The sequence below is a fragment of the Acomys minous genome, assembly GCF_964271855.1.
Source record: "Acomys minous genome assembly, chromosome: 16".
Taxonomy (NCBI): Eukaryota; Metazoa; Chordata; class Mammalia; order Rodentia; family Muridae; genus Acomys; species Acomys minous.
This window is the reverse complement of record NC_140498.1, coordinates 48,218,839-48,242,815: the sequence shown is the minus strand read 5'-3', so window position 1 is coordinate 48,242,815 and position 23,977 is coordinate 48,218,839. Positions and strand designations below refer to the sequence as shown.

Here is a 23,977-nt window from a genome sequence, read left to right as displayed (position 1 = left end):
TTGAGCTTCTTAGCTCTGACTCCAGCAGTCTAAACTCAAGTCCTGCTCCATCCCTTGCCTCCTCTTCATTTGACCCTGACTCTGACCCCACCCAGTCCCTGGTCCCAACCAACCCCTCTCTAACTCTAGGCACCAGTCTCTGACCCTCTTCCATCTCCGGCCTCTACCCAGCCCCTCACTCCATCCAGTTCCTGACTCTTGAGCTTCTCCCTGGTCCCCAAAAACCTGTTTATTTCTAGCATTTTCTAGCATTTGCGTTAGCTTGGATTTCTCAGTCGCCTGTGCAACTTTGTCCATAATCCCTATTCCTACTGGATATGAGCACCCAGCTCAGACACAGGCTCAGACAACAGCTCAGACACAGGCTCAGACAACAGCTCAGACACAGGCTCAGACAACAGCTCAGACACAGGCTCAGACACAGGCTCAGATACCAGCTCAGACACAGGCTCAGACAGCAACTCAGACACAGGCTCAGACACAGGCTCAGACAGCAGCTCAGACACAGGCTCAGACAGCAACTCAGACACAGGCTCAGACACAGGCTCAGACAGCAGCTCAGACACAGGCTCAGACACCAGCTCAGACATAGGCTCAGACAACAGCTCAGACACAGGCTCAGATACCAGCTCAGACACAGGCTCAGACACAGGCTCAGATACCAGCTCAGACACAGGCTCAGATACCAGCTCAGACACAGGCTCAGACAGCAGCTCAGACATAGGCTCAGACACAGGCTCAGACAGCAGCTCAGACACAGGCTCAGATACCAGCTCAGACATAGGCTCAGACACAGGCTCAGACACAGGCTCAGATGAGGAGCTCCTCCATGATGACTCTGTGCTTGCTTTAATGGCTCCCTTCATAGTATTTCCATCTTTTTAAAGACCCTCTGGCTCCCCTACCATGTTCATTATATTTACTTTTGCTCTATTTGTTTATTAAAATCTGAGCAACTTGATGGCAGTGAGTGAGTGGGTTTTATCTACGCTTTAACCCTTGTGCTCAGAGCAAACAGCCTCTCATTTCACAGTGATGCATTTGTGATGGAAGTGACTCCATGTAGACTTTGTCTAAAGATAGTTTTATATCTTCTATCTCTGGCCTGCTGTCTGTTCTTTTTTTTATTTTTTATTTTTATTTTTTCGAGACAAGGTTTCTCTGTGTAGCCTTGGCTGTCCTGGACTCACTTTGTAGACCAGGCTGGTCTCAAACTCACAAAGACCCACCTGCCTCTGCCTCCCAAGTGCTAGGATCAAAGGAGTTCATCACCACTACTTGGCAATACAGGGATTTTTAAAAGACCTATTTTTATTGTGTGTGTATGAGTGTTTGTCACATGTACATATGTGTACTGGATGTGTGCCTGGTGTCTGCAGAGGCCAGAAGATGGCATCAGATCCCATGGAACTGAAGTTACAGATGATTGTGAGCTGTGAGTGGGTACTGGGAACTGAATTCCTATCCTCTGGTAAGTGCTTATTACTGCTGGACCAAAGCCTTGTCATGAACCTATGTGTTCTCTGTGACTGGTTCAGTGGATCCAGCTGAGATGCTATGTCACTCAGAGCCTGAGATGTTGACTGCTCGGCCTTTTATAGGAAATGTTGTCCCATCCTTTTGTTTTTTCCAATTAAGTGTGTGTGTGTGTGTGTGTGTGTGTGTGTGTGTGCGTGCGCGCATGCGCAGGCACATACTCACAAGCCATTTGGAGATCAGAGGACAACTTTCAACTTTCAAGAGTCAGTTCTCACCTTTCACCGTGACTTTGGGGATCAAACTCAGGTCACCAAGCTTGAGTAGCAAGCTCTTTAACCCCCTGAGCCATCCTGTTGCCCTGACTCATCTCTGTTGTACAGACAGCGGCTGTGTTTGTCCTGGAGTGAGCCTAGTAGCTCTAGGTATGAGGTATGCACACCAAGTGGAAATATTGCTGAGAAGCCTCTGGGCGTTCACCAAGCGCTTTCCTGGGAGTCTGAGGACTGAGCTTGCAGCCTGAGCCTTGCCTCTGCCTCCTGCATGGTGCTATTGGTGGAGAAAGCTGGGTGACTACACATTGCTTCTCCCTACAGCGATAACCGAGATGCTCAACATGCCCTAGAGCGAGACATCGAGGACAAGAGCTCGACACAATGTATCGATGAGAAGTGTTTTAACCTAAGAAACACATCCGACAGCATCAGCTTCTTCTACGGCATGGAGAAGTTTGACGGAACGTGAGTACCAAGCGCTCTCTCCTCATCCAGCAGGAGTAAAGGGCAAGAGGCATAAAGAGTGTTGTGTGCCAGCCAAGTGGCCTTTGAATGGGATCCTCTGTTACAAGGGGCGGGGTCTTAATTTGACCAACAGGTTAAGATAAAAATTCACAGGAAATCTGCAGGAGAGTGCCAGAGCCAAGCAGAAGGCTGGAGGGAGGATTCTGCAAGTCATTGGGAGCCAAGGAATGGGTGTGACTGATCTGTGTCCTGGGAGTCTCTGCCCTTACCCTGCAGCCCACATTACCATCTTTCCATCCTTGGTCCACCCTTCCCAAGATCCTAGTTATGTGATTGGCATAGCTGAGAGTCCCAGGACCACTGCCACAGTGCCAGGGTATGCTGGGAATACCGCCATTGGCAGTTACACCAAAGCATAAAACGTAATGTCGGTTGCCAACAGGAGCAGGGATTCCATTCAGTAGTGTCCACTGCACTGTGAGGTGTAGGAGAGAGGGGAGTGTCCACTGCACTGTGAGGTGTGGGAGAGAGGGGAGTGTCCTCCAGCGCCGTGAGGTGTGGGGGAGAAGGTAGGTTCTTGGGGACTGGAAATAAGGCTCAGTGCTTGCCTAGCATGTATGGAACACACACACACACACACACACACACACACACACACACACACACACACACACACACCATGCCTGGAACTGTGAAGAGAGCAGATGCTACAATGTTGCTATAAGCTCTTGTTCAGTCTTTGATTTGGGTCTTTTTGAGACAATTCACGATTCTCCCACCTCAGCTCTCTAGCGTCCCACCATGACCTCTGTTTTTTCAGTACATTCATACAAACTTATGATAAGGATCAGCTCAGGCAAAGGTTAACAGTAGCCATGAATAAAACAGAATGATCACAGCAGTATATTGCAGTGGAAGATAGTGAAAACTCATGAACTGGGTGGGCAAGATGGCTTAAGGGGTGCGACTCCTGCCAAGCCTGATGACCCGAGTTTGTTCCTCAGGAGGCACACTGAGGAGGGAGAGAATCAGTCTCTGCAGGCTGTCCCCTGACTCCACCACGCACACACCAAACTGTATAAGTAAATGATGGGATCTCATTAAAAAGTATTGAAACAAGTGAAAATAAAATGTATGAATTGTTTATTTCTGGAAGTCCCCGTGTGGTGTTTTCATCTCTCAGTTGAAGTCAGTAGTTGAAATGCAGACCTGACTCTGTCAGTGTCACCAGCTTTTAAATTCCTTCCAGGGACACACCTGAGTGTGTGAACATCAGCTGTCTTTACTATTCTTTCCTCCTCTGGATATGAGTAGCCCTAGGGACCTGGGTGCTGTCACACTTACTCATGGCTCCATTGCTGGTGCTTAGAATAAGGCTTGGCCCCTGGTGGACCTTCAGAGTATGATTGGGACATGGGTGTGGCTTGGCATCAGAGCACTTGCCTAGCCCGTGCGATGCTCTGGGTTCGGTTCTGGTACGGCAAAACCAAAAGAAAAAACACCAAAACAACACAAAACCACAACAATAGCAGAACTAGGCCCCTCATCTGTTGAACAAACAGGTTAGTTAGTGGCACAGCCACATGCTTGTCACTGAGTTGGAGGCCTTGAGCCAGTCTGGGCCTGCTTCTTGGCCTGGTTATGTTTTTGTTGGCAGTGGGAGGGCAAAGCTCCTTTGCACCACCACCTGCCCCATCCACTCCCAAGTGCCTATTGAAACTCATAAACCGCTTTGGCTGCATCTGTGCCTTGTAAAAGAGGGATGGACCAGGGCTGCTGTCCTTAACACGGACGTTTGTGGTCATTGAGGCTGTGCTGGGAGTTCCTGAAAAGCAAAGAGTGGAGGCCAGACTTATCCTCCAGTGCACAGAAGTATCAAAGAGCCACATGCTAAGGTTGAGGAGCCCCTGAACGCAGAGTCCCCAGGACCTGTCAGCAGCTGCCCAGTCTCCGCCTGACCGCAGCTTGCCCTGGACTTTTGCAGGGTCTCTGTCCCTGAAACCTGGTCCAAATTCAGCAACGACAACATCCGGCACTCTCAGAACATGCGAGCCAACTCCATCCGGCTGCGAGAGGAGGCAGATCACCTGTTCGAGACTTTGTCAGACCAGATGTGGAGGCAGTTCACCAACACCAACCTGGCCTTCAATGCTCGCATCTCTGAGGAGACGGATGTGAAGAACAAGCTGCAGACACAACTGGCTAAGGTAAGCAGGTGCTGCATCCAGGTGGTGCATGCAGGTGGTGCATCCAGGTGGTGCGTCCAGGTGCTGCATCCAGGTGGTGCATCCAGGTGCTGCATCCAGGTGCTGTATCCAGGTGGTGCAACCAGGTGGTGCATGCAGGTGGTGCATCCAGGTGGTGCATCCAGGTGGTGCATGCAGGTGGTGCATCCAGGTGGTACATCCAGGTGCTGCGTCCACTCCTGTGCGCTGCCGCCTGTCCAATCCAGAAGAGGCCATGAGCTTCCTAGGCAATTGTGGCTTTGATGATGGAAACTAGAGCTTTGGCTACAGAGGTAGCACCCAGGACACTGCTAAGGCTCCTGGCACCCTTCCTTCTCTGTCTGAAGAGCATGTAGCTGAGTATGACCAGGACACCACTGTCCCTAAGGGTTGGTTCCAGCACAATCTGTCTGCCACCGCAGCACATTTAAAAAGACAACTTTTGGCTTTCAAAGGCTTTTCCGTGGCATAATGTCCCCCTGCAGAGGGATGGTTGTGCTTTCTGAGTTAGAGGATAACCCAAGGATGTGTACCATCTCCTCCTCTTCCAAGACAACACACCTTCTGCTTACCTTGTAACTGGCCCACAACATGCCAATTCACACCCCTGGGGTACCCTTCCTGCATGGACCTGATTAGCTCTGCTCAACACAAATGTGGACTGCACCCTGGCTGCTGAAGGCCACACTGGGCACTTGGAATAGAGGGAGGGGGCCTTCCAAACGTGCTGCCTATCTGCAGGGGAACAGTCGTGGGTGTGAAATTTACACAGAGGTGATTTATGGGTATGGGTCTTGTTGTAGTGTATGGGGAAGCCGGAAGGACTAGCCCTGAATCTCTGTTTGCAACAGCAGCCCTTTTTCTGTGCAGCTCTTTGTTGGGGGTGTGGTGGGCTGCAGACAGAGCTTGAGGGAAATTGCCAGAGCAATTTATGCCCACCCACATCTGAACACATCTGGCCCAGGTGTGCAGACAAAATGAGTTTCTAGAAAATAATTGCAAGATTGTAATGAGGGAGGCAGCAGGGAATGAGTCAGAAGGGGCCCTCCATGGGTGCAACAGACAGATAGGGGTGTTTACAGCAAAAACAGTCTGAGGGGCGAGGGGGATGGCTCACTCAGCTGGCAAAGCACTCGCTGTACAAGTGAAGGCCTGAATCCAGTCTCCGGTATCCATGTAAAAAGACAGACTCAACAGTGTGTGCCTGCAGTCCCAACACCATGGAAGCAGAGGCAGGGCGATCCTGGGGTCACTGGCCAGTCACATTTCTGAGCACTGGGTTCAGTGAGAGACGCTGCCTCAAAAATTAGGGTGGTGAGCGAATGAGGAAGACCCCTGACGTCAACCTCTGGTCTCTACTTGCAGCTGAATTCAACAGGACATTTCAAAAAGGAACCCATTAATATAGGGTTTTATACTCACCGGGGAATGATCTAGTCCCTCTGCTTTAAAGATTTAAAAAAATAAATGTTGGGTGCGGTAGCACGCACCTTTAATCCCTGTGCTTGGGAGGCAGAGGCAGGTGAATCTCTGAGTTTGAGGTCAGTCTGGTCTACAGAGTGAGTTCCGGGACAGACAGGGCTGTACAGAGAAACTCTACTTCAAAAAACCAAAACAAACAAACAAACAAGCAAATAAATAAAAAAACCTTTATTTACAAAGGCGCTGATTACAGTGGGCCAGGCTTGGCTAGCAGGCTGCGCTTCTGTCCAAGCCCTGGGACTTAGTTCAATAGAGAATTCCTCTTTCCTGACCTCGACTCTTACAATCATTTATCTCTGGGTTGCTACAGAACTTGGGAGGTTTTTTTTTTGTTTTGTTTTGTTTTGTTTTTTGTTTTTTGTTTTTTTAATCTGACATCAGACTTTAGGATTTTAAAATTTGTGCTAAAGGCACTGAACCAAAAATCATCATAAAACACTATTTCAGAAATCAAGATGCACTGGAGCTGGGGCATTCACTGCTCTTACCCCGCCTCTACACTTCATAGAGTGTGGACTCGGAGCCTGACCGCTTGGGTACAAGTCCCTTATAACCTTGCACAATTTACCTCCTTTTTGAAAAATTTTGTGTCATTTGTCTCCGTCTCTTTCTCTGTGTGTATGTGTGTGTGTGCATGGGTGTGCATGTGCATGCATGTGTGCACAAATGTGTGTATGTGTGTTTATATAAGAGCACCTGTTCCCTCCTTCCACTGTGGGATCTGAGGATTGAACTCAGGTCATCAGGCTTTTGTGGCAGTGCCTTTTCTCTCTAAGCCAGCTTGGTGCCCCAAACCTGTAACCTGTCCTGGGGCCTGGTCCTTAATGGAGGACATTGAGGCTTTAGGCCATCTTTCGGTCAATGCTAGGAGAGGAACTAGAAACCATTCTGGATGGAAGCAGTTGCTGGCCCCAGAGCCGGAGAAGATCCTGCCTAGGTGGTCCGAGTTCTCGGTCCTGGGATCTGACGTGTAGACAGCTTCCTCGCTAACATCCAGCTGTCCACTCAAGTGTGTTAGGGTAAAGCTCAGTGCAGGGCGAGGAGAACAGATCCACAGATGTGCTATGAGGCGGATGTCTGGGACCTGTGACCCTGCTACAGCAAGTGCCTGCTTCAGACCAGGTGCAATGGCTCACTCCATTGTGCGATGCGTGAGTGATCCCAGCACTCGGGAAGGAGAGTCAAAATGATCAGAGATTCAAGGTCATCCTCAGGCTACACAGGGAATTGGAGGCTAGCCGGGGCTAATGAGACCCTATCTTAACAACAACAACAACGTGCTTATTCTAAATGTGTTGAGGGAAGATCCTTTCAGGCAAGTTGACATTAGATGTGTTTTGCTAAGGAACCGTTAGTGAGCAGACAGTAAGAGTACGCATGGTCTCTTCCATCCTTCAGCAGCTCTCTCCGGGTGCAGGCAGGCCACAGTGCCAACTAGGACCCAGCAGCACATTTTTGCCTTTGTCTCAGTTTAATGCCTTGTTAATGTTCTTCCCATGCACAGCAACGCTGTCTGATTTACACCAATGATAGTGACAGAAAGTTTTAATTTTAAAACAAATGCTCTTTTTTTTTTCTCTCTCCAAAGTGAAGTTGAGCTGGGTGTGGACACTCACACCTATAACACCCCCTATGCATGGGAGGCTGAGGCAGGTGGATTGCTGTGAGTTCAAGCCCAGCTTGGTGTACAGAGTGAGACCTCTTTTCAAAACAACACTAAACCCACAAAACCAAAACACTTAGAGTAAGGACATGGCAGACTGGAGTTTTGTCTCTAGGCCCCAAATGGTAGAAGAAAGAGAACTGAACTTTAAAGCTGCCTTCTGATCTCCATGTGAGCTGACTGTGGCATATGCATCTGTCACCACCCCCCCACCCCCCACACAAACAAATGTAATTAAAGATATAATAAAAATAACCAAAAAAAAAAGCCTAACAACAATGACATATAAAATAAACTGAATGGATTTGGAGAAAGATTAAGCTAACCCTGCTCTAACTTGTACACAGTAAGGCAAAAATGGAGTCCCAGTGGGAACAGGGGCGCACAGACCTGTGCTCCCCCGAAGCTAGTAGGAGGGGCCTAGGAATCAGCATTCTGAATGAGCTTCCAGGCTGCCACTGCTGCTCTCCATGGGAAGATCAGAAGCAGATGTGTTGGCCAGGATGGACATCTGGCCAAGCAGCTGTCTTCTTCCCGCCCTTCACTGCCCCTCTCTCTTCCTTGGGGAGCCAAGCCTTCCTGACTTAGCCTAATTTGTGCAGAGATGTGAAATGCCCCCTGTCGGGTTTGGCCTCCAGGGGACATGTTGCAGCCTTTAGATCCAATATCACTTCCCTCAGAGATGTGGCATCAGCATAGGGAGGTGAGCACCAAGGTGAGCCAGACAGGCCAGAAGCCCAGACTCTGTCAAGATGGGAGAGACAGGGCTGTTTCCCTGCTGGCTTTCAAAGGCTCCTTCCCTGAGGACAGTGTTGTGGATTGCCTATTGTCAGGGGACACACAGAGGCACAAGACAGATAGCTGTAACCATCACTGAAGGGAAAAGAGAAATGATTTGTTTTTCTTCTTTGAGATACATTGTATAGCCTAGACTGCCTAGAACTTGCTATGTAGCCCAGGCTGGCCTCAAACTATGATCTTCCTGCCTTCGATTCCCAATGCTAGAACTCTGGGCACGCAACACAGGCAGGCTTGTGTGATTTCTTCCTTTTTCTTTTCTTTTTTTTTCCCCAGAAGTTCATATAAGCACCATATTTATACCATTCTCCCCCCTCCCTAAGGTGATTTTTTTTCATAGCCCATTACAGCCCCATTTGCTGAGTCATACCTCTAACCAGACCTTGCTTTGGTCCCACACCCAGCTGCGTGCCCACACCTGCACTTGGATATCTTTTTTCTATATGTATGTGTGGTGTGTGCTCTGTGTTGTGTGTGTATGTGTGTCTGTGTGGTATCTGTGTGGTGTATCTGTGTGTGTATGTGTGGTGTCTGTGTGTGCGTGTGTGTGGTGTGTGTGGTGTGTATGTGGTGCATGTATGTGTGTGGTGTGTGTGTGTTTGTGCATGCACACATATGTGCATGTATAAGCCAGAGGTGTCTTCCTCAATCACTCTCTACCTTACATTTCTCATCAAACCTGAAGCTCACTTAATTCAGCCAGACTAGCTAGCTAGCAAGCCCCAGGGCTTGTCTCTTGGTTCCCCAGCACTGGAATAATAGTCATTCCTTGAGAGCTGGGGATCCGAACTCAGTTCCTCACCCTTGTGGGCAGGCACTTTACCTGTGGAGCCACCCCAGGCTTGCACTTGAATTTCCAAGAGGCTTCTTCTTAACAGGCTCAAACCACACCCCCAGGACCTCACCCTCTTGCTTGTTCTGCTGGTGTCTCCCCTGTCAGTTCAGTAGCTCTGACTTCCTGATGATGCTAGGGCTTTCCTGGGCCTTCAGGTCCCTAATGCTCACCTGCAAGCTTTAGAGTCCTTCTGGCTGCTTCTCTCTCCCACCCTGCACGCACTCCACTGCCAAACCTAGTATCACTCTGGCTCATGCAGTCCTCTGTCCCCACCCTGAAGAAAGGAACACCTCCCTGTCTTGCCTGGGTTATTGCTGTGGCCTCAAACCCCACCCTCTTGTACTTCTGAGATCACACCCCTTTGTATTTCAAACCTCAGAGTCCACTGGTTGACTGGCCTCTAGTTTAAAGGGCCTCGAAGCCATGAGCAGGTAACTACACAGCAGGGAGAAAGCTTTCAATTCTTCAGGGAGGGCTGGGGATGGAGCTTAGTTGGCAGAATGCCTGCCTGCCATTCGTGACGTTCTGGATTCAGTCACCAGCGCCGTATAGACCCGGCCCAGGGGTACATGCCTGTAATTCTGCCACTGAGGAGGTGGAGACAGGCGGTTAGAAGTATGAGGTCTTCCTCAGTTGTATTAAAAAAAAAGAAAAGGAAGAGGAGAGGAAGGAAGGAAATAGGAAAAAAAGAGAAGGACGAAGGGAGGGAAAGAGGGAGGGAGGGATGGAGGAAGAGGGGGATGGATGGAGAAAGAAAGTTTAGCCAGACCACAGAGGGCTGTGGGCCTAAACCCTACAAGGCTTTCTTTTCTGCTGAAGTCTTTGGCACTTTGACTTCCAAAGGGCTGTTAGCGTCAGCAACACTACCTCTGTGGATGGGAACTGGCAGGAAAGTGAGGAGTCTGAGGGCTGACGGTCATGGGGAGCCAAGGCCCCAGCTCCAGCCACTGGCCTCTGTTTGACAGTGAGGTTTCTGTGGAGGGGAAATGCTTTTGTGCTTCGCAAGCAGCCGGATCCCTTCCAGCACTGGGGCGAGGGGCCAAGCTACTGACGGCTGCCTTCTGAGTCTGGTGGAGTCCTAGGAAGCAGACTTGCTGGCCTGGCCCTGCCTGGCCCTCAACACCACACTCAGTATGAGATAAGAGAGTCTTAGCTCTAAACATGGTAGAAAAGAGTGGGGAGGTGGCTCAGTGGTTAGAGCATGGCTGCTTTTCCAGAGAACTTGGGCTCAAGTTCCAACACCCACATCAGTGGTTCACAAACACTTGTAAGTCCAGTCTTAACGGATGTTCGCACCATCCTCAGGCCTCTTTGGGTGGTGCATACATTCAGGCAAAACACCTATGCACACAAAGTTTAAAACATAAACATGTAGAAAGGCTAACTTGTGTGCGGATAAGCAGAGCGACTAAGCGTGATGCACCTGCCTCAATTTGGGTCCAGCCAAGGGATTTTGCAAATTAGTCTCAGAGTTACAGACTCCTAGGCCATAAGAAGGGACTGAGGAGACGGCTCAGTGGATAAACACTTACTGTGCAAGCACGAAGATCGGGGTTCAGACCTTCAGCCCCACATAACAAGTTGGCAGGCACAGTGGACCACCTGTAGTCCCAGCACTTGGGAAGCAGAGGCAGGCTCTCCAAAGCAAGCTCGCTACCTACACTCGCTGGAGAGCTGGAGAACTCTGGCTTCTGCGAGAGGCTCTACCATAATAAATAAAGTGGAGAGCAATCAAAGAAGCCATCTAGGAGAAGAAGGAAGTGGAGGAGGAGGAGAAGGACAATGTCATCGATGGTGATGATGATGGTGATGATGATGATGATGATGATGATGAAGACAACAACAACAACAATGGTGAAGGGAAGGAACAATCTTAAGAGCTGTGCAGGTTAGGAATCCAAAAGAAGACGCATGATGGGCAGGTGACCGATGGACTGTGCTGGAGGAATGAAGATGGCCAGCTCTGCCTCCAGGGGTCTCATTGAGTTGGTGTCTTTATTCCGTTTCTATTGCTGTGAAGAGACACCATAACTAAGGCAACTTCTGAAAGAAAACAGTTAACTGGGGCCTTGCTCATAGTTTCAGAGAGTTGGCCCGTGATCATTATGGTGGGGAGCAAGGCAGGGAGGCGGGTGTGGCTCTGGATCAGTAACGAAGATCCAGATCCACAAGTTGGAGGCAGAGAGAGAGAGAGAGAGAGAGAGAGAGAGAGAGAGAGAGAGAGAGAGAACTGGCATGGGCTTTTGGAATCTCGAAGCTCATCCCCACTGCACACCTCCCCCAACAAGGCCACACCTAATCCTAAGTAGTCCACCAACTGGGAACCAAACTTTCAAATACAAGCCATGATGGCTGTTCTGATTCAAACCATCACAGTTGGTTAGGTATAGCCTTCTATAGTCCTTTCAAAAATTCCCAGGTATGGGAGCCGGGCATGGTGCGCTTACGTTTAATCCCAGCACTCAGGGAGGCAGAGGCAGGTGGATCTCTGTGAGTTCGAGGCCAGCCTGGTCTACAAAGAGAGCTCCAGGACAGCCAGGGCTGTTACACAGAGAAGCCCTGTCTTGAAAAAACAAAAACAAAAGCAAAGTTCCCAGGGATGTGGCTCAGTTGTTAGGGCTCTTGCCTGGTGTGCATGAAATCCTGGGTTTGATCCCCAGTGCTGCAGAAAATTTAGACAAAGCGTGTGTGTGTGTGTGTGTGTGTGTGTGTGTGTGTGTGTGTGTGTGTGTGTGTTTCCACACTTGTAATCCTAGCAGTTGGGAGAACCAGAAGTTCAAGGCTATTCTCTGCTATGTTTAATGAGTTGAAACCATCTTAGGTTGTGTGAGACCCTGGAGAGATAGAAAGAGCTAGAAGATAGATAGATAGATAGATAGATAGACAGACAGACAGATAGATGAGACAGAAGAGCGAGGGAGGTGAGAGAAAAGAAAAGTGTGTTAATGAAACCTCCTTGAAGGCTTCAGATAGTGGGTTTCTGAAAATCTACTCTCGCGCAGTTTAAGTACCCCACCCCATTACTTTTTTGTTTTTCTAGTTGTTTATTGGTGGGGGACACACCATAGCATATTTGTGGAAGTCAGAGAACTGGTGCGGTCAGGTCTCTGCTCCCACCATGCAGGTCTGCAGGCTTGCTTGCAAGCACCTTTATCCGCTAACCCCTCTGGTAGGTTCCACCCCAACTCCAGGGCCGAGCAGGGGTTTCAGGACCCTTGCTGCCAACAGCCTACATGCGTGCTTCCCTGGCATGCTGTGGTCAGGGCTCGCTTGGCAGCTGAACATCTGAGCAACCATCTGCAACCCAAATTTACCCCAGGCAGTGCCTGTCAAAGTTTGGAGACATTTGTTTTGTCACAACTGCTGAAGGTGTCCTGCTCTATCACACCCCCACCCCTTACGCCACCCCACCACCCCACCCCACTCCGGGTCTCTCACTGAACTTGGTGGCACTGAGATAAGTCCCTGCCATTGTGCCTGGGCCCTTCTCTCTCTCTCCATTTTGCTCCTGGGCTTGAGTGAAAAAAAAAATGTCCCGCTATTTGACCCCTCCCCCAAATAATTCCAGGCTTCTTGCCCCTTCCTGAGGCTGAGGAGTTTGTTTGGACCAAGCCAGGCATCTCCTTGGAAATGGCTGGCTTCGTGCAAGTTGGGAAAACAATAAATTTGCAAGGTTGCACAAAGCTGGTGGAGGTTGGCTGCCAGCTGGAGCTAAATCCATCCTCTCTCCACGTCAAAACTCAGTCCCTGGCCTTGGAGGAGGCTGCTGCTGTCACAAGACGAGATGCAGGCAGCTCTGCCACAAAGCACCCTCCCCCTTCAAAGCCATCGCGGTGGCCCCTGTTCCAGCAGGGAAGAATCACTTCTCTACGAAGCAAGGTCCCGTTGCGTCTGTCTGTGGCTGTTGGGATTTCTGCCTGCCACACTGTACAGGGCCAGACCATCAGTGGCACCAGTGCCAAGATGGAACCGGGGGCTTTGTGTGTGCTCTGCCCATCATTTACACCCTCTGGCTGTGAGGAGCTTGCTGACATGACAGGTGGCTGCCTACCAGGTGCTAGTGTTTCCTCCCTCTGGAAGCAGGAAAAGAAAGCAGAGATTCCTTAGCCTTGTCACTGTTGCCAAGGTACAGATGGAGAAACTGAGGCTGGGAGAAGTTCAGGATTTGCCAGAGACCACATGCAGTGGAGTTGGTGCCCATTTAGGAACAGTTTATTGGCTCCAAGGCCTGTCTTCTAGAAAGTTCCTTTGGGTTTTGCTGGGTGGGCAAACGGCAATGGTACTGGTCCCAGTCCCGTCTCATGCTGCAGTCTGGGAGTTATCAATCTCTTCCCGGCTCCACCTTCCAGATGTTCTCTTATTCTTTCCACCTCTGTCCTTCCCGGTCCTTCAGATCCCAGTCTCGTCGTCCCTCTGTCTTTCAAACTTAACTCGAGATTGGCCTCAAAGCACACATCAGCCCCAGCTGTTGTCCTTGGACATGCAGGCAAATCACCCGAGAGCCTCGTTGGCATGCAGATCCTGTCAGCAGATGTAGGCTGGGGCCAGGCAGCCTGCCCTTTCCAGCAAGTTCTCAGACTTCAGTGGTCTCTGGCCCACACTTTGAGTTGCAAGGCTCCAGAGCAGTGATCCTCAACCTGTGGGTCGTGACCCCTTTGGTAAACCTCTGTCTCCAAAACCATATTAAGTTCATTAACAGTAGCAAAATTATAGTTCTGAAATAGCGCTGGGTGGCGGCGGCACATACCTTTAATCCCAGCACTCAAGAGGCAGAGGCAGGTGGATCTCTATGAGTTCGAGGCCAGCCTGTCCTACAGAGAGAGTTCTAGGACAGCCAGAGCTGTTACATGGAGAAACTCTGTCTCGGAAAAAAAAAGCAATTTATGGTTCGGGGGCCGGGGGGTGGTCACCACACCATGAGGACCTGTATTAAGGGGGTGCAGCATTAGGAAGGTTAAGAGCCCTGAGCCCCAGAAGCTCTGTGGCACTGAGGGGTCAGGACTCCCTTTGTGATGGTTTGTAGTGAAAGAATTACAAACAGGTCTAGGGCTAACTTCTGGCCCCTATCTTGTTGTACAAGTAAAGTTTTAGTAGAGCACGGCCACACCCACCTCCACACAATTTGGCAGCCCTTACACTGCAAAGGCCAAGTGGAGCCATCTGGAGAGGGCCGACTTATTAAAAAAAAATATATGGCTGGATGTGGTGGTGCATACTTGTAGCCTCAGTACTTGGAAGACTGAGGCGGGAGGATCACCATGAATTCTAGGTCAGCCTAGGCTACAGAGTTGAGATGCTGTCTCAAGAGATGGCACAAGGGGCAAAAACACTGGCTAGGCAAGCCCAGCAAGCCCAGCAAGCCTGAGTTTGATTCTGAGATCTCAAGATGGAAGGAGAGAGCTTGACTCCCGGGCCCAGAGCCATGCTATCTTGGGCTAGCTTGAATCCCCTTACTGCTGTTCACTGTGCACCTCTTGTCTGACCAACATCCTTGTAGCCAGCAGGCGGAACCTTTGGAATGGAGCTCTGTAGAAGCAAAGCTCTAGCATCTGCAGTGGTCATCAGGCAGCACCTGCAACCTACAGGGGAGGTTCCCCACTCCACTGCGACCTGCCAACCTGGTGTCCCTAGCAACGAATTTGGGAAATTCGTGACTCTTTTATCCTATGATTATGAAAAGTCATTTCTTTCACTATGCGACTTGAGTTCACGGTCCTCTATCCATGGTCACTGCATATTTAGGTCAGAGTAAACCGTACCTTACTCCCCGCAAGTAAGAACTGGATTTGTGCTACCAGTAAAAATACCCACTTGAGTCTCCAGGCCAAGGACCTGTGGTGCATGCAGATGTGGGCCTCAGAGCTAACAAGGAGAAAGAACCCACCCTTTCTCTGTACTTTTATGCAATTTAGGTTTTGATGGATGAGATGAGGCCCACTTACACTAGGCATACACACTAGGCCCTTCGATCCTGGTGGACTGTCTTCTAGAATTCACTCCCAGATACATCCTGTGGTGTTTTCACCAGCTCTCTGAACACAGGAATTAACCACCCCTCACACTATCTCATTTCGTTCCTTATCAAGGCTTAGTGGCTATTGTAATTCTGCCAGTCTAAAAAACAAAAGAAAATGTACCCTGCTGTCTCTGGCAACTAGGAAGAGCTCTGCAGAGGTTGAGTAAAGATTGCATTCGGCTCAGAGAAGCTAAGAACCTCTCCAGGTCGCACATCAAGTAAGAACAGTAGCTGGCCTATGAAGCCATGTGTGGCGGCAACACTGCGCAGTTTCAGGGAGATGCGCAGCACAGGGGAGGCTTCCTGGGCTCCTTGTTTTGAGTGGCAGGCACCCTGCCTTGTAGGGATGCAGAGGAGGGAAACAGGCCCCTCTCCCCCTCACTACCCTCCCCCACCTGAATTCCCACTGCCAGCGAGGGCAGGGAAGGCCTGGCAGCTGCCTGACCCAGTACGCCAAGACTCCACCCATGGGGTGACCCCGCGGGCCCAATCCCCAGAGGCCCCGCCCAGTCTCTGGGGTGAGCCAAACTGTGCCCTGAGCCTCTTTCCTGAGCTTTGTGGGAACAGAAGGATGAACATTCCAGGGAAGCCCCTCAGAGCCTGGGGCCGTGTGTGTGTGTGTGTGTGTGTGTGTGTGTGTGTGTGTGTGTGTGTGTGTGTGTGTGTGTGTGTGTGTGTGTGTGTGTATGTGTGTGTGTGTGTGTTTGTGTGTGTGTGTGCCAAGATGCCAGCCAGCTTTGTGTGTGTGTCAAGATGCCAGCCAGCTCTGTGTGTTTGTGTATGTGTGCCAAGATGCCAGTCAGCTCTGTTTGTGTGTGTGTGTGTGTGTGTGTGTGTGTGTGTGTGTGTGTGTATGCTTGAGTGAGTGTGTGGTATAACCAGCCCCCCCTCCCCTGGGGAGTGTGGAAAGGGAAGTGGTCTTTCCTGAGGGCATCTCTGAGTGTGGTCTCTGCTCTGAGTGTGGCTGTAGAGCAAGCCTTGCCCCGTCTGTGTCTTCAAGAAAGCGACTCACTTTTGCTGAAGTTTTAAAGCATTGTTTAATGGGGTACATAGGAAACAACCTAGGCGAATTAGCCACAGCCTGAGGGAGGTGGATGAAGTGAGCCTGCCTGTCTGTATCTGAGAAGGAATTCCTCTGACAGAGGGGTCAGCTCCTACAAAGGCCCCGTGATAAATGCCTGCTTGAATTTCTTTGTTCTTGTTGAGAGAACAGCTTTCAGCATTTAGTCTGGGTGGGACCTTGACTTGTGACCCTCTGGAGTTCTGGGATGGCAGATGCGCCACACCCTGCAACCTGCTGCATTTGATATAAATGTGGGGGATGTCACAGCTCTGGGGACAGGTGTGGGGTGGCTTCAAAGGAGGTAGTTTGAGACACTCACTCTGTGTAGGTGTGCACATATTACATGTGGTTAGTAAGTATCTTCAACTTGAGGCTCTGCATCAGGAGCATGTGCCAACTTGCCCAGGCTCGCTCTCCTCTCCAGAGGCCTCCTGGGCTCCCAGCTTCCTGCCTGAGGTGTCTGCAGAGTCCGAGCCTCAGAAGAAAGAGCTCTGGCCCAGCAGCTCTGGGCCTGGGGCTAGGGGGTCCAAAGTTGTCCGTACATCTCTCCCAGAAACCTGCAAGCGTGGGGTGTGGCTATCTGCCTATTCCAGTTCCCTTGTGGGAGGCACCCGTGGGTCCTCATGCACAAGTCTTAAAGAGATGTGACTACCTTGCTTGGGACCCTGCTGGGGCAGACAGCCTGGGCTTAATACTACATTCCCTCCTGCAGCAAAGCAATTAACACCGCCACTTCCTGCTGAGGCTCTGTCACCCTCCACTTCCTAGTTCTGCACTTATAAGAACCCAGGGACTCTTCTATGAGTCCCAGGATTCTGTGAGGTCTCCCAGCCACAGGGTCAGGACCTCACTGTGGCAGAGCTGTTGAAGAGTTCACAGAGCATTTCCCAGTGTTCAGACTGATTTTTACCGTTTAGATAGTATTTTTCCCCCTTAAACTATAGACTTTTTAATTTTATTTATTTATTTAAGTTTTTTGAGACTGGGCTTCTCTGTGTACCCTGACTGTCCTGGACTTGCTTTGTAGATCAGGCTGGCCTTGAACTCACAGCGATCCACCTGCCTCTGCCTCCCGAGTCCTGGGATTACAGGCATGCACCACCACCGACCAATTTATATTCATTTTTAAAGGGGGCTTTCATTCACGTGTATTTTGTTTTGTGTGTATGCGTGGGTGCGTGCCACAGTACGTGTGTAGCGATCCGAGGTCTTGGGAAGCAAGCGCCCTCTGTGCACTGTGAGGTCCTCAGGGCTGGCCCTGAGGCTCTCATCAGGCACCGTGGTGGCCAGTGCTTTTACCTGCAAAGTCATTTACTTATTTTTGAGTCAGAGTCTCGTGTAGGCCAGGTTGGCCTCACTGAGGATAACCCTGAACTCCGGGTTCTCTCCCTTCCCCCCTCCCAAGTGCTGTGATGACAAGTATGTGCCCCAGCACCCAACTAGAAGACACTCGTGGGGCTGGGAGCTTTATGTTTTCTTTTGGCCGAGATGAAGGGGATGAGTTATTTGTGCAAGCTCTCGGCACACGTGGCTCATGTGAGGCTCCTGGCTTGCGTCTTTACTCACTTTGCTGTACTGCTAGCAGTGTTCTCTGTATCCCAGAACCCCCGTTTTGGTTATCTCTATGTGGCTCTTGATTAATGTGCCATTACAAATATACACTGTGCTTGGTCAGTAATGACCACAAAGGGGGACTGGGCTATTGTCGTCCCTTACCTGTTGTGACAAACCTGACAGAAGTACTTTGGTCAACAGGAAGGTCACATCAGGCCATGCTCCTGCTCTGGGTGATGGGTCCTGACGGTTCCTCTTCAGCAGAAAGGCCCGGGCCCTGACCAGCCCGTCTTGTTGTTTGCTTTCCAGCCTGTGGGGAATCACAGGCCACACAGACTTTTGGAGGCTAGCTCTCCCACTGGGCAATCTGGAGACACGCGGGATTCTGGAGACACGTGGGATTCCAGAGCTTGAGCAGGGCTTGGAATTCAGTGGAACTTGTGGCAGGCCAGATAAGAGGCTGTGGGAAACATGTTTTTTGGCAGCAGGAACACCCACCTGGGCCTGGGCAGATGTGCCCCGGGGTATGAATCATCAGTGGGCTGTAGCAGAAGGTTCTGGAAAACCCCAATGTTTTGGAAAAACCACAGACAGGTCTGATCAAGACGAGCAGCCAGGAGGGGCAAAGGTGTGTGAAGAAATAAGCAACTATGGGCTCTAGGAGGGAACAGGAGGAAAGGGATTCCATATACCCTCCTGTCCTCACACCCTTGTCCCATGTCACCACCGCTGCAACTCCACCTGAATTCCATCCCTGCCTTATGTTCACATGAAAAGGACACCCAGATTCATTCACCCAGCCACTCTGCAATTTTGCCGTACCTACCAGCACCGTTAACTGCTGTACACTTCAACTGAAATAAAGTCACCTCAATCTTGAAATTATAATTTATTTAGAAGTGACAGTTTATGGACCAGATGGACTAGCACATGCTTGTAATCCTAGCTCTCTGAAGGCTGAGGCAGGAGGGTTGTCTTGAGTTTGAGGGCAGCCTGGGCTACACAGTGAGGTTGTCTTTTTTTTTTTTTTTTAAATCAGTAAGGAGCGGACGTGGTGGCACAAGACTTTAATCCAAGCACTCGGGAGGCAGAGGCAGGGGGATTGCTGTGAGTTGGAGGCCAGCCTGGTCTACAAAATGAGTTCAGGACAGCCAGGGCTACACAAGGAAATTCTATCTAAAAACAAAACAAAACAAAACAAAAACAAAAAAGAAAAAAAGAAAAGAAAAAGAAAGAAAGAAAGAAAGGAAAGAAAGAAAGAAAAATCAGTAAGGAAGGCTGCACGGTGGCATGCATATGCCTGTGGTCCAGCACTCCAGAGGCTGTTGCAGGAGGGTTATGAGTCAGAGGCTTACCTTGGCTCTATACTAAGACTTTGCTTAAAATAACAATAGAGAAGAGGAAGTCACTGGCAACAGATACAGACTTCCAGGCCCACTGCCGTTCATTTAGTCCATCTTCTTACTGAGTGGGCTTCTCAACTTAGCAAATGAAAGCATAGGACACCCAGGTACGCCTGAAGGTCAGAGTACGCCAGTTTTAAATATCAGTGTGTGCCGTGCCATAACCGGGGCATGTCTTAGACTGTTTGGGCTGTTTTAAGTAACAAAGACTGGGTATTTTATAAATAGTGGATTTTCCTCGGGTGGGGCAGAGGCACACACTTGGATTCCCAGCCTTTGGGGAGCCAAAACAGGAGGGTTATGAGCTCCAGGCTAGCCCTGATACATAGTAAGGCCCTATTTCAAAGCAAAGCAAATAAACAAAATCACACCTGGACAATCAAAGTCACAGTTCCATATCTCCACTACCAGAGAGACAGCCTGGCAGGGGTCTGGTGGATTCCGTTGGTTTCTTGTTGTTGTTGTTGTTGTTGTTTTTTTAAATGACGGAAAAGTCTCCACCTCGTGACTTATTCAATTTCCAAATGCTGCACCTTCAATAGTCAGCACACAGTGAGGGTTTACACACACACACACACACACACACACACACACACACACACACACACACACACACATTTTGTATATACAGACTTTGGAGAGTGGCAACATTCTGTCACTGTTGCAGGGCACATGCTACTGTGTATCTGGCATTCAGAGGTACCCAGGTGCCCTGTAGTGGAGCCGGTCACCCTTCTGATGAAGTAGGCTCCCACTACCGGTTCTTGTGTCTTTCTGGCCCCCTTGGTTTGGCTGATGGGACTTTTCCTGCAGTGTTTTACTAGTGGTTTCTTTGGCTTTTATGCTCCTGGCTCATTAGACTGGCAGAGTAGGAACAGTGAACAGCCCTTCACGAGTTGGGTCTGGTTTCAAGATGGCAGCACACGAAAGGTAACATCTATACAATAAAGCTGGATCGAGCAGGGTCAAACTACTGTGGTGGGGAGGCTATATGTATTTTTTCTTTAAGCATTGCTGAATCTCTGGCCACATGAAACTGGACTTTGTTGTGATAGGTAATTGCAGAACCTTCATGGAGAGCAGTGCTTTTAGGCTCGGCAGGAGCGGAACACGTGCATCTTTGGTACTGGGTAATTCCAGGGTTGGAGTAAGTCAGCACATTGACTCCCCAAAGAGCCTTCTCACAAGAGAGGGCCCACGGGGAACAGCTGGCTGAGGGTGCAGTGTGGGCATCTCTTTCTTTCTTATAATTTATTTACTCTTCTGTGCGTTAGTGTGAAGGTGTCACAGCCTTTGGAACTGGAGTTACAGACAGGTGTGAGCTGCCATGTGGGTGCTGGGAGTTGTCACTTCTGTCAGTGAGGAGATTTCCGGTACTACCAACTGTTCAGCCTGAGGCAAGTTTAGGATAGCCAGGGGCAAGGCCAAGTCCCTTCGGTGATAGATCAGCCTGATACGCCTGTTCTTCATTGACACACTCCTTATCTTGTATTGTTTTTATTTGTGTGTTAATTTTTTGAAGCAAGATTTCATGTAGCCCAAGCTGCTCTCAAATTTCCTTTTTAGTTAAGGATGACCTTGAACTTCTGATCCTCTTGCCTTCATCTCCTGAGCGCTGGGGCTAGAGGAGGGTGCTGGTACTGGGGACGGAAGCCAGGACTTTGCACAGGCATTTCCAATTTGTGTTCTTTTTTTTTTTAATTTCTTTTATTTATTTATTTTTCTTTTGGTTTTTCGAAACAGGGTTTCTCTGTGTAGCATTGGCTGTCCTAGATTCGCTTTGTAGACCAGGCTAGCCTCAAACTCACAGCAATCCACCTGCCTCTGCCTCCTGAGTGCTGGGATTAAAGGCGTGAGCCACTATGCCTGGATCTTTTATTATTTTTTTTTTTTTATGGAAAATTTCAAACACTTAGAAGTATAGAAAGATGCATAATGACTTCCAAGTACCTAGTACAAAGGTCAGCTCTTCACCGATCTTTTCATATGTGACCTTTTTCTTGCTTTCTCCTGCGTGCTGGGCAAGCCCTCTACCACTCAGCTACATCCCAGCCTTTCCTCTGCTTTTCTATTGAGGAGTAACAGTCTCCTTTTTTAAAAAGTGCACACAGCCCAATGAATTTTAATGAGATTTTTTTTCCCAGGTTCACACCTCTAAAACCTCTATCCACATCAAGACATGGCATTTCTCATCCCACAGGCTCGCTCCTGCCCCGGCTGGGATTCACGTTCCCATAGAGTGGAACATGGCAGCATTATGTGGGGAAAATTGTTTCTGTGAATAGATTTTAAACACCCCCCCACACGCATCTTTTCTTCCTTCCCTCTTCTCTCTTTTCTTCCTTTCCTTTTCTTTTTCTTTTCACTTTCCCTCCCTCCTCTCCCTCCTTCCTGTCTTCCCATTTAACAATAATTGGCTTACTCCAGCAGAGTTTCAAAACCAAAATCAGTCTTGGTACTGGACCAGCCCCAGCACTCGGTGTCATGGTGACCAGTGGTGGCGGTGGCGGTTTCTGAAGGTCATCCAAATCACACTCCCTGCCCCAAAGGTGTTCAGGGTTGGGGAAAAGCCCTGAGGTGACTTCAGTCCCCTGCCTTGCCTAAGAAGAGGGAGTGAGAGGATTCTGGCAGGCTGTGACAGCCGTCTCCTCGTCCCCACAGATACTGCAGGAGATCTTCCAGGCAGAGAATACCATCATGCTGCTGGAGAAAGCCATCACGGCCAAGGAGTGTCCCTTGAAGGTGGCCCAGACCAGGCTGTCATGCAGGACTCGTCGGCCCAACGTGGAGCTCTGCAGGGACGTACCACAGTTCAGGTGAGTGGGGGTGGGGTGGGACTACCGGGGTCCAGGAAGAGAAGGGTGGGTCCCAGAAGCTTCCCTGTGGCTGGCGTCGTAGGTGTCAGAGCCTGGCCTCTTCATGGAAGTCCCGAGCTAGGTTTGTCTACTGGTCTAACAGCCCAGTTAGATGAGCAACTGAAAAGTATAGGCAGGAGATTTATTCAGTGTGGCCACACTGACAAAAGGAGCACAGACAAAGGCCCATTTCCACTATTCCCCCAAGTCCATCTCCAGGGTCCTGACCTGAGGTTTAGGCTTAAACAGAGGGCAAGAGGATGGCAAAGCAGCCCTGGTCACAGCGGTCGCACCCATCACTGAGCTCCTGTCTCTCCTGCGAGATGGTCTGATAGATATTAGAACTGAGTGAAATCCGAGCTCCTCCTCTGTCTTCAAAGCTTTCCATGCCGCATCATCAGACCTCCTCCCCCCCCCACCCCGGGGCGGGGATGGGAGAGATGGTCAGTTTTGTGGGAGCTGTAGTTTCAATTGTGTGGTAGCCAAAGCGAGGGACACATGTCGCTTTAAGAGTGTCTTCTGTCCTGCCTTGGTGGCTGTAGTAGGATCCCCGTGTCTGAGAGCCAGACCCTGAGTGAATCAGGCCACCTGGTCCACATCTCAGCCGTGGGCTGGATGGAGGTCTAGAGTTCTGGGGTTCCACCTTGGCTCTCTGTCTTTAAAGCTCCCCACCCTCAGCACCACATCTCTGCCCAGGAAATCCTCCTGCTTCCTCTGAAAGGCCAAGGATGCCTTAGCAGCTGGGAGAGGCACAATCCTGGCCACTCTGTGCCTTCAGCACCTCTCTCTCTCTCTCTCTCCTCTCTGATCTGATGGAAGAGGCATCTGCTTGCATTCCCTGCTCAACTCTGACCTCTCTGCCACCCACCTTGTCAGATAATTGGAGAGTGGGTGGAAAGCTCATGCAAGTCTCCAGAAAGGGGGCTCAGAAGCAGAGAGTGGGGGGGTCGCGCCTCTTTCTGGCTTCTAGTGGCCCCGTGATCCTGGAGCCATTGCTTTTTACATCATCAGTCTATTCTTGGCCTCTTTCTGTTTCCTGCTTGCTTGCTTACTTTTCTTTTCATGTAGAACTGAGGATTGAACTCAGGACCTGACACACGCTAGGCAAACCCTCTACCAACTGAACCACATCCTCATCCTCTCAGACTTAACTTATTTTTAAATTAAGTGAAATGGGCTGGAGAAGCCCGATCGGGAGAGTGCTTGCCTAGTATACATGCAGCATTGAGTTGGTCCCCAGCACCACAGAAACTGTGCACAGAATCCCAGCACACAGAAGGACCAGAAGTTCAGGGTTATCCTTGGCTACAAAGAGTGTGAGGCCAGCCTAGGCTACATGGGACTTTCCCTTTAAATTTTTTAAAATTTTAATTTAAAAGGTAGATTATGAATTTAATGAATGTAGGGTTTTGGGTGTTTGTTGTTGTTGTTGATTTGTTTTATTTTGAGACAGGGTTATGAATGGAGGGTTTTGTTTTTGCTTTTTTGAGACACGTTTTCTCCGCGTAGCCTTGGCTGTCCTGGAACTCACTCTGTAGAGCAGGCTGGCCTTGAGCTCATAGAGATCTCCTTGCTTCTGCCTCCCGAGGGCTGGGATTAAAGGGGTAGGCACCACCACCATGCTTGAGTGGAGGGTTTTATTATTTTATTTTATTTTTGTCAGCTTCTGAATCAACAGGCCACATTTTAAGTGCTCTTGAGCCCCATGTGGCTCCTGGGCTTGTCATGGGCAGAAAGCATGAACAATTCAGGGTCCCCCTTGCACTGCTATTGTAGAACCTTTTCTCCCTGGCCCCCACACGGGCTGGTCACTCCTGTCTATCTTCTCTGCTCCAAAGTCCCCCCTTAGAGCCCCTCCCTGGAAAGT

At 49.8% G+C, this 23,977-nt stretch overlaps 1 protein-coding gene across 1 annotated transcript in view; it reads left to right on the top strand.

Annotated features, from left to right (window-relative positions):
- The window catches only part of TEKT5 (tektin 5), a 35,748-nt gene that overhangs the window by 9,902 nt on the left and 1,869 nt on the right, over window positions 1-23,977 (top strand). The window contains exons 4-6 of the mRNA XM_084763497.1: window positions 2,073-2,216; window positions 4,201-4,423; window positions 21,917-22,071. Coding sequence (XP_084619623.1) covers window positions 2,073-2,216; window positions 4,201-4,423; window positions 21,917-22,071 — 522 coding nt within the window. The remainder of the gene's footprint in view (window positions 1-2,072; window positions 2,217-4,200; window positions 4,424-21,916; window positions 22,072-23,977) is intronic.